The sequence below is a fragment of the Lepus europaeus genome, chromosome 1 (assembly GCF_033115175.1).
Source record: "Lepus europaeus isolate LE1 chromosome 1, mLepTim1.pri, whole genome shotgun sequence".
Classification (NCBI taxonomy): domain Eukaryota; kingdom Metazoa; phylum Chordata; class Mammalia; order Lagomorpha; family Leporidae; genus Lepus; species Lepus europaeus.
Window position 1 is genome coordinate 108,538,002 of NC_084827.1, and position 16,507 is coordinate 108,554,508.

The window sequence follows — 16,507 nt, forward strand, 5'->3', positions numbered from 1 at the left end:
TATGATAAATTTGGAAAAAGGGAACGTAAGTTATCTTTGAGGTTTCCACCATGCTTAGCAACTACTGGCTGCTTAACATTATTCATTACTTTGAACGTATGCAGTCTATGAGTTAAAAGACAAAAATGTGAGATGAAATGTAGTGTTTATGAAAGTTCATTTCACATATCATTATCAATCGAATAATATGATCGGTAAACAGACTGGCAGATGGTATATCAGCAATCACATATGGTAGAATGATTTAAAAACAGTGAAGTCTCATCAATACAGGAAACTGGCAGTCTTTCTAGGCCGGAAATAGCTAAAAAGTCACTCAATGCTTTTGATTCTTTTACTGTTAACCTGCATAGTAGGAATAATTGAGTTCACTGAAAATAAACTCTCTTATTGTTAAATGGAAGAACATCACCTGACAACATGCTGCCACCTTACCAGAAACTGTACTTCATCATGTTCTCACAGATTTTCGTAGACTTACGTGGCTGTGGCACTTTCATTCAGCAGCTATCATCCGTCCACTGCACAAAGCCCATTCAATAGTGCACAGCCTCTGAAAGCACTGCTTGAATGTCTGTGAAAGGGCTCTGTCTAGAGGGTTATTGCTGCTGATGTACCTGGCTGTTTTCTTTCAGGGGTGGCTTAGTGGTAATTCAACTGCCAACGAGGATAGTCATACCCAAAGGAGCAGTTATAGGTCTCCTGACCCCCTGAATCACCTTCAGGGTTCTGGAAGCAGGAGAGGGGCAGGGGGACATGATAAAGGGTTTTCTCATAGTTTATTCCTGCCACTGAGACCTCAGAACCACAGGAAAATACAGCAAGACTCTGCATAGCCTCTCAGAGGCACCAACTTATGAATTGACGGTGGTCTACAGCATTGTCCCATGGAAGAATAAACATGAAACCCAAGGAGTGTACTTCGAACTGTTACCAACTGCTGATGGGGCAGGCGTCATAATTCCTTCCTTGATAACAAGTAACTGAGTGGGCAAGGGGAAGGAAACAGAACACCCAGAGAGTGAGAAAGGAAGTGAATTTCAGTGAAGAGAGAAAAGAAGCCTTGGATCTTCTTAGAATACTAATAAATAATAATAAAAAAGATTGTAGGAGATTACCTCAGTGTTGCTAAAGAACAACACCATCATTTGTATTAATGAATTATAAGTTGTCAGTATTGATATCAGTTAGCACTACATTTGGCAAAATCCCAAGTTTACAAGTTGATAAGGTGAGAGATAGAGGCAGGCAGGTATTGATTTTAACTCAGGAAGTTAACCTAGGCTACATTTTTACCACAGAAATTCTCCAGAGGGAAAAGTTGCTCCCTGAGAATTAATTTGTGACCTTTTGTATAATTCCCTGTCCATTATAAATACATCAAAAATGTATCAAAACAGTAATGTGTCTATTCTGGAAGCAAAAGTACATTACATAAAATTAGGCCTAAGGATGTGAATGTGTATATGTATAAATTTTAAAAGAGTAATTCATTTAAAAGTGAATCTTCAGAAAATTTAAAAACTAATTAATTGTATATTTATGTCCTACCAAGGAATGACAGCATACCAGGTTGAAAAGAAAATCTACTAACCTCAGATGTTGCTATTTCGGTGAAGACATTTAGTGCTTGCTCAACATTAGATTTCTGTTTGGTAGCCATTAGGCAATAGTTTTCCATTATGTGAAGTTGTACCTGTCCCTGAGCCGTCTGAGGTTTTAATTCTTTGAGGAGTTTTTCTGCTGTTCTCACTGCTAATTGCATACACTCTTGCTTCTCAGTTGAATTACTGCATACAATTAAAAATAAATCACTTAGGTATATTAGTCACATGGCAAAATTCTTTGAGATTAGAATCAGAGTTTTGGTTACACTAGTTTCACATTTTATCACTCATTTAAAAATCAAGAAAATCATTTGTTATCCTAAAATACAAAGTAAAGCACAGTAATACTGTATTTTTTAAACTAAAATTAACATGACCCCAGAAAACACCATTAAACCATAATTCATTCTAGAATGAAGTAAAAAAAAAATCAATGAAGACAATATCAATATGTGGTACATGTGTTCATTTCAGCTAATATGAAACTAGAATAAAAGTAGAAGCATTATGGCCGGCGCCGCGGCTCACTAGGCTAATCCTCCGCCTTGCGGCGCCGGCACACCGGGTTCTAGTCCCGGTCAGGGCGCCAGTTCTGTCCCGGCTGCCCCTCTTCCAGGCCAGCTCTCTGCTGTGGCCAGGGAATGCAGTGGAGGATGGCCCGAGTCCTTGGGCCCTGCACCCCATGGGAGACCAGGAGAAGCACCTGGCTCCTGCCATCAGATCAGCGCGGTGCGCTGGCCGCAGCGCGCCAACCGTAGCGGCCATTGGAGGGTGAACCAACGGCAAAGGAAGACCTTTCTCTCTGTCTCTCTCTCTCACTGTCCACTCTGCCTGTCAAAAAAAAAAAAAAAAAAAAAAAAAAAAAAAAAAGTAGAAGCATTAAATTTTCAAATGTTCAGGTCAGCACCATGGCATAGTAGGCTAAACCTCAGCCTGTGGCACTGGCATCCCATATGGACGCTGATTCGTGTCCTGGCTACTCCTCTTCTGATCCAGCTCTCTGCTAAGGCCTGAGAAAGCAGCAGAAGATGGCCCAAGTGCTTGGGCCCCTGCATTCAGTGTCTAGCTTTGGATTGGCTCAACTCTGGCTGCTGTGGCCACTTGGAGAATAAACTAGCAGATGGAAGACTTTTATTTTTGTCTTTCCCTCTCTGTCTGTAACTCTACCACTCAAAAAATAAATAAAATTTTATAAATTTTTTTTCTAATGTTGAATCTACTGAGAAAGTAAAAGCAAAGAAAGGAAGAAGGGAAATGGGCCAATTATCATATTACCTCACTTAACCTACGTTAAATTCATTTTACAGATAGGCAAAACTGAGGTTCAAACAGGTGAAGTAATTTGTCAAAGATCATATAGCTGGGGCTGGTGTTGTGCCATAGTGAATAAAGCTGCACATGCAACACCAGCATCCCATTTGGTCACTGGTTCGTGTCCTGGCTTCTCCATTTATGATCTGGCTCTCTATTAATGGCCTGGGAAAAGCAACAGGAGGATGGCCCAAATGTTTGGGCCCCTGTCAACCAGGTTGGGGACCCAGATGAAGCATCTGGCTTCAGCCTGGACCAACCCTGGCCATTGCGGCCATCTGGGGAATGAACTAGCAGGTAGACTCACTCATTCTCTCTCTTTCTCTCTAACTCTGACTTTCAAATGAATAAGTCTTTTGCAAAAAAGATCATACAGTTAATAAATGGTAAATGTGAGATTTTAATGGAAGTTTGTCAGATACAAAAAATATATACTCTACTTTCCTCACCATGCTGCCTATTAGACTTTCAGAAAATAATATGTGTCCAAAAGTTCTACATTTCAAGTACAATAAAATTTGAATATTTATTGGCAAGTTTCTTATTTTTACATTCACAAATAGACAGATATAGATAGATATCAATTAGTAAAGGAAATCCAATTCCCATAACCTAATTTCTGAAGCCATTGGTCCTTTTCATAGGCTTTGGGCGTTTTGTCTTATCTCAAATCTTGCACTCTGTGGGTTGCCATCTTCTAAATTCCTCTCCTTCAACTTCTATAAACACAGAACAGCTTTTTTTTTCCACCACAGTGGAAAAATCACCACAGTGATTGCCCTTTTCTAATCTCCCTTACTGCTCCAGACCCCTTGAATGCAAACATGCCCAAATTTGTTCTCAGACTTCTGTATTCTGCTCTCAAAGAGGTCATTCATGGAGTTCTATTTGCTTGGCAGACATTGCCAAATCTATCTTGTCAGTTGTGACTTCTTTCTGGGTTCCAATTTTCAGTATTTTTTTTTACCTTTATTTATTTGTTTATTTATTTAAGGGGGGGAGGCTGTGTGTGTGTGTGTGTGTGTGAGAGAGAGAGAGAGCGCGCGCGAGAGAGAAAGTGATCACCTGTCCATTGGTTCACTTCCCAAATGTCTACATCTGCTGGGGCTGGGCCAGGCTGAGTCCAGGACTCAAGAACACAATCTAAGTCTTCCATGTGGGAGGCAAGGATTCAAGTACTTGAGTCATAAGTGCTGCTTCCCAGGGTGTGCGTTAGCAGGATGCTGGGATCAGAAGTGGGGCTGGGATAGACCAAGGCAATCAAATATGGGGTATGGGTGTCCTAAGCAATGTCTTAACCATTGCAACACTCATTCCAAGTTTTGTATTTGTAACTGCTTGATGAAGATCTCCATTTGGAGAGCATATAGTTCTTTATTATATTTTATATCAAATTTTCTAAAACAAAGAAAAATAAACAAGCTACTCCCCTCCTCTAAAACTTTCCATGGTCTATATAGTCTGAGCCTTAAAATTTGTCACTGAAAAGTGTCAGCAACCTATTGCTTCCTATTGCTCCTTCATGCAGCCTCCCTTGACTACCATGTACTGCTCTGACTTCTGTGAATTCCTCGAATACTAAATACTTATTTCACTGATTTCTTTTGAGTTGGACATGTAATAGTTTCATGTATCTTTCTTGCCTCCTAAGTAAATTTCATGCTCCTAAAGGCAGAAAGTACCTCATATATTCTCTTTACATCTTTATACATTCCCCAATCATGCCCTGTCCAATTCTGAGAGAAGCAGCAACAAACACAGTTGGATGGAAATGTAACCATTTCATAGCAGCATGCCACAGGGACTAACAGCAGGGGTTCTGAGGCCACGTGGAACTCAGACTAGTCTTGATCTATCACTATGATCACACCATACAAGTTAACTCTGAGCTTATTGCATGCTACTCTTTTTTTTTTTAAAATTTATTTGACACATAGAATTATAGACAGTGAGATAGAGAGAGAAAGAGAGAAAGGTCTTCCTTCCGTTGGTTTACTCCCCAAATGGCCACTACAGCCGGTACTGAGCCGATCCAAAGCCAGGAGCCAGGTGCTTCCTCCTGGTCTCCCATGCAGGTGCAGGGGCCCAAGCACTTGGCCCATCCTCTACTGCCCTCCCGGGCCACAGCAGACAGCTGGACTGGAAGAGGAGCAACCGGGATTAGAATCCGGCGCCCATATGGGATGCCAGAGCTACAGGTGGAGGATTAACCAAGTGAGCCACGGCACCAGCCCTCATATTACTCTTGTAGGGAATAAATGAGGTTATACATGTTTATAATATATGTGCTCTACACTAAGCACAGTGTTTGGTGTATAATTACCATTTGTTTAGAGGTTACTATTATCATTGCCAATTTTTGCCACAGTTGTCAATTTCTATTATTTATTTTATTTTGTACACAGTCATTGAGGGAGTATCTTCATAACGTGTCTACTCTGACTTAGGAAACATCCTAAAAACATTTTATGCCTGATTAGAGAATAGTTCTATTTGCTATGAATTGAATTATTCATCTGAGTTTCATTAGTGTTATAGCAGTATTTAATTTTCTTTCATAAAATATCCAGCACATTTTCCCCAGAAGGGGAAATTTTGTTTTTGTTTTGTTAAAAAAAAGCGTCAAACAACAGGTCAAACACTACTCACCCCAGATCTTCATCCAAGTTCTCAAACACTTCACCTCCAATAGTTTCATTATCTGGATTTAAGCAGATTTCTATCATATTATAGAGGGCATTCTGGCCCCAGTCACTGTCTTTCCGAGCTTTATTAAAATTTCGAAGGGCATCATTTGGTTCTCCAGTATACCTTGTTAAACATCAAAAAAAATTATTTCAATCAATGACCAAAAAATTTGTATTGGTTTATATTCTGGTGAATAAAACTATTAATGTTTTAAAATGTACATATTTCACTGTAAAAAAAAGCTTATGTTTTTTAAAGATCTGTTTATTTTAAAATCAAAGTTATAGAGAGGGTGAGAGAGAGAGAGAGAGAGAGAGATAAAGAATGATTTGCTTCCTGCTGGTTCACTCCCAAGATAGCTACAAATGCCAAGGCTGTTCTAGGCCGAAGCCAGGAATCAGGAGAGAAAAACTTATTTTACTTTATCTAAAATAAGAAAAAAGCTACTATGTAAAAGTTATTTGTCTGTGGGTTTACCAAAGATATAGTCCTTTACAGTACTGATATCCTGGCTCCAATTTTGCTCTGGAGTTATGTTTCTCAGCCATTAAGAAAAATCGTGGAACGTCCTCAAGTTTTCCACATCTTCTTAGGATATCAATCAAACGAAACAATGTCATGTAGTTATCTAGAAACAAATGATACTTCAGACATGGACAACAGAGATGATCTTTCATTTTGGTCGTTACAATCTTACATCATTTAAATGTGATTTATTTCAAATGAAGTACAATTTAAATATAAGAAAAGGAATGCTTCAGGGGTTATAAGTTCTTAAGGAGATCACACTGCTGATCTGTCAAGTGGTATAGGCTAGGCTGGGCTGATCACAGTGAGAAAAGGTTTAAATGGGTAAATCTAGAAAAAAAAGTGCACAATTTTTATAACTTACTTTAAAATGCTCCTGGAATCAAAACTTTCTAGAAATAGTCTCTGCCTTCACAATCCACACTCTCACTATGGAACTCAGGAGGACTGATCTGATTGCACAGGGTAAACCACTGTATCTCGGGGACACCCTTTGACACTTACTACAGGTGGAAAGGCAGTGAGAACAGCACATGTTGACAAGGATATTTGAGTGATAATTAAAAATTTTATTCTTGACTTTAACATGTATATGGCCTAACCCACTAGACACTAGCTTACTAGACTATAATCCTAACATCTGATCCAATTTCATCTTTTCTTTAAGGAAGAAGAATTAATTCACTTATTTGGTTTCCAATATTTTCCCAGCAGGTTCTCAGGAACTCTCCTTCTCCTAGTTCTAGTTCTCTTTTATCACAAACATACCAAACTTTGATAAAACAATTTATTTCACTATTTTTTTAGGTTCTTAGGATTCTAAGATATAACCATAGATAAAGATATGGATCTGTTTATGTTAAAAAGGAGGAAAATTCTGATACAAGCTCTAACATTGATGGACTTTGAAGACTTTATATGAAGTGAAATAAACCAGAGACAAAAGGATAAATGCTGTGTGGGTCCACTGACATGGGGCACCCACAGCCATCAGATTCAGAGAGCAGAGCGGCAGTTCCCAGGGGCAGGGTGGGGGAAGAGAGGAATGGGCAGCTGGTATATAGAGCTAAGTCTACAGTCATGAAGTTCTCTAGATGGATAATGCTGGTAGCCTACACAACAATGAGAATGTACTTAATGCCACTGAACCATAACTTGAAAATGGTGACGATTATAAATTTTACATTATGTTTTACCATAAAAATTATTTAGGAGAACCTCTGTACCTTTCTCTGAAGGGAGGAGAGAACTTCCACTTTGACTATGACCTTGTCTAAATAAGATCGGAGCTGGCAAACTCAAAATGCTTCCATAGCCTTGGCAACTCATGACAAGAGCCTAGGGTGATTACTGATGCCATAAACAAGAGTGTCAATTTGTTAAGTCAACAACAGGAGTCACTGTGCACTTACTCCTCATGTAGGATCTCTGTCCTTAATGTGTTGTACAATGTGAATTAATGCTATAACTAGTACTCAAACAGTATTTTATACATTGTGTTTCTGTGTGGGTACAAACTGTTGAAATCTTTACTTAATATATACTAAATTGATCTGTATATAAAGAGAATTGAAAATGAATCTTGATGTGAATGGAATGGGAGAGGGAGCAGGAGATGGGAAGTTTGTGGGTGGGAGGGTGGTTATGGGGGGAAAAAGCCACTGTAATCCATAAGCTGTACTTTGGAAATTTATATTTGTTAAATAAAAGTTAAAAAAAGAAGAAAAAAAAGAAAAACAAAAGAAAAGAGAAAGAAGAAAAAAAAGAAAGAAGAAAGAAAAAAAAAGGAAGAGACCTTTGAAGGTTTTTCACATACTCTATTACATGAAGCCAAAATCATCCTGGCTGATAATATGATCATTTGCCCTCCCTGACACATAATCTTGATTCTGTAAATTTTGTTCTTGCTTTTTGGCATCACTAAAAGAGTATAATAAAAATATTGTTTCAGAAAAAGAGGCTTCAAATATTAGTCTTGTACATTAGTCATACAAATTCATGCAAATTAGCCAAGAAAAAAATTAGATTATATTTGACTTAGATTGCTATGTAAATGAAGAAAAGGCCTAAAAGAGATGAACAAACTAAAATGCCATTATTAATATACAAAAGTTTTGACAGGAAATAGGATGGCTGCTCCATAATAAAGCCATAGACTCTGTGGTAGATGAAGGAGGAGCTAAAAATTAAAAATTTATGGCCAATTTTTAGAAAGATTAATTAATTAATTATTTAAAAGGCAGGGCAACAGAGAGCAGACAGACAGACACACATACATACATACATACACACACACACACAGAAAGATCCCATCCCTTACTGGTTGCAATAGCCAGGTCTGGGCCAGGCTGAAGCCAGGAGCCAGGAACTCCATCTTGTCTGCCTTGTGTGTGGCAGGTACCCAAGTACTTAGGCCATTATCTTCTGCTTTCTCAGGTCCAGTAGTAAGAAACAGAGCAGCCAGACTTAACTAGCACTCGATAGGAATGCTGGTATCACAAGTGGTGGCACTACAACACTGGCCCTTGGCCAAATTTTTTGTTATGATATTGCCAACATGTGTGGTGTGTGCTATTGTTAATATAACCTAGGACAAGACTGGGAAGATAGCTTCTTGAATAATTTTCTCCTTATAATAATACTGAACTATATTATTAGTTCAAGTTTTAATTAACTACTAAAAGATTAAATGACATTTACTTATCTTTTGGTTAATCATGAAATTTGCAGAAAACAAATTTCTTCATTTAAGAAATTCATTCATTAACTGAAATGTATCACACTTTGAGAAACTTAGCTGGTCCATATTTATTGACGGATGGTAAGAAGGTAACATACAGTGTGATAAAGATAAGGCATGAAGGCAGTGCTGTGGAATTACAAAGCATAGAATTTCTAACTCTGTCTGGAGGAGTCCAGAGAAGCTTCATGTAGGAGTATATCACTGGGCAGTCTCAACGGACAAAGGCATATGGAGTGGCATATGACTACAGAGCCAGGCGAAGAAGAGCAGGGGGGTAAGGGGTGCAGGTGGGAGGTAGTGGTGGTCATGGTGTTAAGTTTGGTATTATTAGATATTAAAGTGAATAAAGAGAGGTAAGAAATTTGAATGGAAGTGCCATATCATATTTAGAACAAAGGTATAGCTTTTTTTAATAGAAAACTTTTATTTAATAAATATAAATTTCAAAAGTACAACTTTTGGATTATAGCGGTCCTTCCCCCCCATAATGATCCTCCCATCTGCAAACCATCCCATCTCCTACTCCCTCTCCCATGCCATTTTTCATCAAGATTTTTTTGTTTTTTTTGTTTTTGGACAGGCAGAGTGGACAGTGAGAGAGAGACAGAGAGAAAGGTCTTCCTTTTGCCGTTGGTTCACCCTCCAATGGTTGCCGCGGCCGGCGCACCGCGCTGATCCGAAGCCAGGAGCCAGGTGCTTCTCCTGGTCTCCCATGGGGTGCAGGGCCCAAGCACTTGGGCCATCCTCCACTGCACTCCCTGGCCACAGCAGAGAGCTGGCCTGGAAGAGGGGCAACCGGGACAGAATCCGGTGCCCCAACCGGGACTAGAACCTGGTGTGCCGGCGCCGCTAGGCAGAGGATTAGCCTGTTGAGCCACGGCGCCGGCCTAAGATTCATTTTTAATTATCTTTATATTCAGAAGCCTCTTGAGTTCGCCCACTCCGATCTTATTTAGACAAGGCCATAGTCAAAGCGGAAGTTCTCTCCTCCCTTCAGAGAAAGGTACCTCCTTCTTCGATGACCCCTTCTTTCCACCAGGATCTCACTCACAGAGTTCTTTCATTTAGGGGTTTTTTTTTTTTTTTTTTTTTTTTGCCATAATGTCTTGGCTTTCCATGCCTGAAAAACTCTCATGGCTTTTCAGCCAGATCCGAATGCCTTAAGAGCTGATTTTGAGGCCAGAGTGCTGTTTAGGGGATTTGTTATTCTATGAATCTGCTGTGTATCCCGCTTCCCATGTTGGACTGTTCTCTCCTTTTTAATTCTATCAGTTAGCATTAGCAGACACTAGTCTTGTTTATGTGATCCCTTTGACTCTTAGATCTATCAGTGTGATCAATTGTGAACTTAAACTGATCACTTTAACTAGTAAGATGGGATTGGTACCTGCCAACTTATTGGGATTTGGAGTCCCATAGCAAGTTTTTAGCTTTACCCTTAGGAGTAAGTCCAAGGGAGCATGTGCCAAACTGTACATCTCCTCCCTCTCTCATTTCCACTCTTATTTTTAACAGGGATCAAAATAGTATAGCTTTTGATTTTTAGAATGGAGATGATGGCATCATGATGGCTGGGGGCAGCAAGAGCCCAGAGGCTGAAGATCAGTTGGGAAACTACACTAGTTCAGGTGAGGGGAGTAAATGTCCCAAATCATGACAGTGGGCTAGCAGAAGACAGACTAGATGTGATACCTTTCAAGCTGGCGGAACTGGTGGGGCCTGTTAACTAGTTAGTGTGAAGGAAGGTGAAAACTCCACAGTGATTTGGAGAGTTTGAGAGAGAAAAGATACAATCAGTCAAGGCAGCAGTAATTAAATATGTATCTAGGTTAAATCACACTGCACAATGTATTTTTGAAGTAAGCTAAAACAGCCTTAATCTAAAATATAAGATGGTGGGGCCAGCGCTGTGGTATAGCAGGTAAAGCTACTGCCTGCGGCACTGGCATCCCAAATGGGTGCCAGTCCTAGTCCTGGCTGCTTCACTTCCAATCCAGCTCCCTGCTAATGTGCGTAGAAAAGCAGGGGAGGATGCCCAAATACTTGGGGCCCTGCAACCACATGGGGAACTCAGAAGAAGCTCCTGATTTCTGGCTTTAGATTGGCCAACTCTGGCCATTGTGGTCATTTGGGGAGTAAACCAGTGAATGGAAGATCTCCCTCTCCCTGTCTCTCTCTGTCTCTCTAACTTTGCCTTTTGAATAAAGAGATAAATCTTTAAAAAAATTAAAATGTAAGATATGCTACTGACAATCACCAATGATGACACATTAAGTGTAGATGTGTATGTTTTAAGTTAATTCTGACATAACAAATCTGTTGGTAAGCATATAAAGTTCTAGTATGAATAAAGGATATATCATAAGATTAAAAATATAAAATATCACATAGACAACAGGAATTTATATTTGAAAACAGTGATGTGGTACTTGGCAGGAATTGAGTGACCCTTCAACCAATAAACACTTTCTCTGCATGGTCTATTTGCTCAGCACAGTGCCTGATTCTGGGGATAGGAGATGAAGATGATATGATTGCTGAACTAGAATTTATAATCTAATGGGGAAAACAACTGTGCACATAAAAATATTTCCAGTGAAATACTGTAAGTGATTAAAAACGTATGGCTAAAGTGGCCCAGGATTAGAGTGACCAACTCATGTCAGGTTGCTTAGGACTTTTTATTAACATTTAAAATCCTGTACCAGGAAGCCCTTCAGTCCCAGGCAAACCAGGGCAGCTGCCCATCCTTCACAGCACCACAGAGGATGTTTTCTAAGGTAAGTGGTGCCACTGAGAGGCAGTCTTATTTTTTTTTCCCAAAGAGCATTTATTTTAGATAATGTGTTGGGAAAGACAGAGATAAAGGATAAGGAAGGCAAAGTGCATGACAGATGAAAGGAAAACACCCACATAAAGACCTGCAGATGTGGTTGGGATGTCCTTTGGTATTGCTGGAGTATGCAATACTTACCCTGAATTTAGGAATAACTGACTTTATATTTGTTCATAAACACACCAAGGCAGTCTACTAAGTCAATTTAACTATTACCTCTGTGGAAAAAATGCTAGTGCCATGTAGCAGAAATTTAAGTGAGAAAACACCTACATGACACATAACATTTTTTACAAAGTAAGGGCAATATTGCCAAAAATGGCTGAGAAATATTCACAAGGGAAGCAGCCTGCTTTACAAGGATGGATCATTCTTTCGAATGCTGTGAAAAGCTGTGAAATGGGAACAATCTGAGATAGAATGGAAATATTATGTGTATTACCTTTATATGGCAGTTCAGAGAAGGAGAAAAAGGCAAAACAGACTCTGGAACCCAAAACAGAAAATGCAGAAAAGACTACAATGTGTTTGATGTCCAGTCATCATATGAAGTAATACTTACTACCGCTCCCATCCTTTCATCCTGTTTCTTGTTTTGGTATTGGTTGGTTGGTTTTGTTGCATTTTGTTTTTTTGGAAGGTTTTATGAATCAGAAAGCCCTAATAAAGCAAAAGAAAACAAATGCTTATATTTCATGATTTATAATTTTTGTTTTCTTTTGCTTTACAGATTTTCTTTTGCTTTACAGATTTTCCATCTGCTGGTTCACTCCCCAAATGGCCTAGTAAAGCAAAAGAAAACAAAAACTATAAATCATGAAATATAAGCATTTGTTTTCTTTTGCTTTATTAGGGCTTTCTGGTTCATAAAACCTTCCAAAAAAAAACAAAATCCAACAAAACCAACCAACCAATACACAAACAAGAAACAGGATGAAAGGACGGGAGTGGTAGTAAGTATTACTTCATATGATAGTTGGGGATGAACACTCTAAGGAAAAAGCTACACTGGAGCAAATTCTTGAATGAAATTGAAGCAGCAGTCAAGTGAGTATCTGGGAGAAGCATATTCTAGGAAGCAGGAATAACAACCAAGTCTCAAAGCAGTAGTCTGTTCAGACTATTGCCAATCAAATAGCCAATTCCTTCTTTTCTATCACAATTCTGATTTTATTCTTAGTGGTATTCAATTTAGCTAAAAGGTAACATGTCCCACCTTCTTTTGCAGCCATGGAGATAACTCTACAAAAGGGATTTTAAAGGACAAAAAGATGACCCATGGGGACGTGTGCCATTCTTAGCTCAACACAGCATGTGCATTCCCCATCAAGGCTCTGAAACATCAATACCCAGAGCTCCAGGGGTCATCTCGTTTCATGAGTTGTTGTCGAGAATGGAAGTCAGGCTGATGATGGCAGAACAAAAACACAGAGGACACAAATTTCTTAATCCCGTGGAGCCTCCATGCAATATCCTGTTCCTGCACAGTCTACTTTTAGCTTTCTTTTACATACGGGAAAAACAATGCCCAGATCTTTTTGGTTAGGATGTGTGTGTGTGTGTTTGTGTGTGTGATGGGGCAAGAGTTTGGCTACTTTCATCTGAAAGCATTTCTAAGCTAAACTACTGGGCAGCAAAGAAATAAGTGAATTATGAGGATCCTGTAACACTTATGTTAAACATGATGAAGGCTTAGACAAGGGGGCAGTGGAAGAGGTGGTGAAGGTGGAGCTCATAAGGACTTGCTGATAGCTTGTGTGATGTACAAGAGAAGACAAGATAAAGGTGACTGTGCAGTTTGTGGTCTCAGTAAATGGAGAGCAGTGATGCTACCACAGAGATGAAAAATGAGAGGGAGTAAATTTAGAGGGAAGGAAAAAAAATCATGAATTCCATTTGGGACATGTCAAGTTTAAGATCTGTTGTAGTGTGGCTCCAAGATGGCAGAATAGGGAGGGAGCTCACTGATAGTCCAGGAAAGGATAGTTTAATAAAAGTGGAGATAGTGAAGTCTCAGGGAAGAATTAGAGGGACATGGTGGATCTACGTGGAGGAACTGGGCGCCACGGCTTGGGAGCCCAGCTGCTGAGAGTCTTCTCCTCCGCTCCAGCGGTGGAAAGAGAGGTGAGGCGAAACAGTAGTAGCCCGAGACACTGGCAGAAAAGGGCAGGAAGAGCCTAGAGGGAACGAGGCTTGAAGCCCCGTGAGGGAAAGTACACCAGCCTAACTAGATTAGAGAAAAAAACAAAAGGGACAGGATGGTACGGACATAATTCTTTCTCTCCACACACCTTACAAAGGCATGTGAGACAACAGAACAGGTGCCATTTTGGACATATGTAACAACTGAGCTAGCTTGGGGCTGCGCCCACCCTCAGCCAAACCGAAAAACTTGAGTCTCGTTGGGAGTGATAACAGGAGACTAATACCTAGTGAATGTGTGGAGCTTATGAACCGGGACTGTAGAAAAAAAAAAATTGAGGGTGTGTGGGAGAACTCATGGTGTGGCTGAGACATGAGTAGTCTCGGTGGGCGATGCCACAAACTTGGTAGCCTTGGCTACCCAGTGAGAGACATTGCAGGGGAATCTGAGCTCAAACTGAGTACTGCACAGATCCTTTGTGTGGTCCTTGGGACAGAGCAAACGAATATTATACCCACCTGGGCTAGCGCTCAGGCACTCACTGATTGCCATCGAGAAGAGCTCAGCTGAATGGAATTACTTCCCTTCTAAATAAAAAAAAAAAAAAAAAAAAAAAAAAAAAAAAAAAAAAAAAGGAGGAGGGAAGATTTACCACACCAAACCCGGGTGTGTCACCTTTGGCACACCCTTAACCTGAAGAACTGAATAGAGCTCTCTGGCCACACCCACCACAAGCCTCTAGAAATTCACCAAAGGCAGATAGTCCACTTAATCTAGTATAACGATAAAAGCCACCACAGTGAAAAAAAAAATGAAGAAGAAACCAAAAAATATCTCCACAATGCCAAACAACAAACACAGAAACCGAGGAAACAAGAACAAGGATGACGTCATGATGCCCTCAAATGAACATGAAACTCCAATAAAAGATTATGAAGATGATGAGACAGAAGAAATGCAAGATATGGAATTCAAAAAATTTATAATAACATTTAGAAAAATTTAAGAAACATTTAGAAAAAATGATTATGAAACATTTAGAAAAAATTATGATAAGAATATTTATCAAAAAAAAATGCATGAACTACAAAAATCCAGACAGGACAGGACAGAAAATCTCTCTCATGAAAACGAAATCTTAAGGAGGAATCAAAATGAAATGAAGAATTTAGTAGAACATGAAATTGAGATATTGAAGAGAAATCAAAATGAAATGAAGAATTCAATAGATCAAATGAAAAACACATTTCAGAGCCTTAAAAACAGAATCAGTGAGGTAGAAGAGAGAATATCGGCATTAGAAGACAGAGCACAGGAAAGTATACGTCAAACCAAAGAAAAGAAGAGGAAATTAGAAATCTAAAAAATATTGTTGGGAATCTACAGGATACTATTAAAAAACCCAACATTCGGGTTCTAGGAGTTCCTGAAGGCATACAGGGAGGGAAAGGATTAGAAGGCCTTTTTAGTGATATACTAGCAGAAAACTTCCTGGGTTTGGAGAAGGACAGAGACATCCAAGTGCAGGAAACACATAGAACCCCCAATAAACATGACCAGAAGAGATCCTTACCATGACACATTGTAATCAAACTCACCACAGTGAAACATAAAGAAAAGATTCTAAAATGTGCAAGAGAGAAACATCAGATTACTTTCAGAGGATCTCCAATTAGACTCACAGCTGACTTCTCATCAGAAACCCTACAGGCTAGGAGGGAATGGCGAGATATAGCCCAGGTAGTAAGAGAAAAAAAACTGCCAGCCCAGAATGTTATATCCTGCAAAGCTCTCATTTATGAATGAAGGTGAAATAAAGACCTTTCATAGCAAACAGAAATTGAAAGAATTTGTCACCATTTGTCCAGCCCTGCAAAAGATGATTAAACACGTGTTACACACAGAAACACGGCCATCAATATGAAAGAAGGTAAAGGAAGAAAACCTCACAGCAAAAGATCACAGGAAGTTCAAAGCATATATTAGAAATATCTTTGGGAAAATGGCAGGGCATAGTCACTACTTATCAATAGTCACACTGAATGTTAATGGCCTCAACTCTCCAGTTAAAAGGCACAGACTGGCTGAATGGATTAAAAAACAAAACCCATCTATTTGCTGCTTACAAGAAACACATCTTTCCAACAAATATGCATGCAGACTGAAAGTGAAGGTTGGAAAAAGATATTCCATGCCAACAGAAACCAAAAAAGAGCTGGTGTAGCCATCATAATATCAGACAAAATAAACTTTAACATAAAAACTGTTAAGAGAGACAAAGAGGGGCACCATATAATGATTAAGGGATCAATTCAACAGGAAGATGTAACTATTATAAATGTATATGCACCTAGTTACAGGGCACCGGTTTATTTAAAAGATATGTTAAGGAGCTTAAAGGGAGACTTAGACTCCAATACAACAGTATTGAGGGACTTCAATACTCCACTTTCAGAAATAGATCAACCATGCAGAAGATCAGCAAGGAAACAGCAGATTTAATCGACACTATAGACCAAATGGATCTAACAGATATCTACAGAACTTTTCATCTTACACTTAAAGAATACACATTCTTCTCAGCAGCACATGGAACCTTCTCTAGGATTGATCACATACTAGGCCATAAAGCAAGTCTCAGCAAATTCAAA

At 39.3% G+C, this 16,507-nt stretch overlaps 1 protein-coding gene across 1 annotated transcript in view; it reads right to left on the reverse strand.

Annotated features, from left to right (window-relative positions):
* The window catches only part of TTC21B (tetratricopeptide repeat domain 21B), a 98,168-nt gene that overhangs the window by 13,236 nt on the left and 68,425 nt on the right, over nt 1-16,507 (reverse strand). Inside the window, exons 23-25 of the mRNA XM_062187535.1 lie at nt 6,084-6,234; nt 5,568-5,729; nt 1,595-1,790 (exon numbers count right to left, since the gene is read on the reverse strand). Of these exons, the coding sequence (XP_062043519.1) occupies nt 1,595-1,790; nt 5,568-5,729; nt 6,084-6,234 (509 nt within the window). The remainder of the gene's footprint in view (nt 1-1,594; nt 1,791-5,567; nt 5,730-6,083; nt 6,235-16,507) is intronic.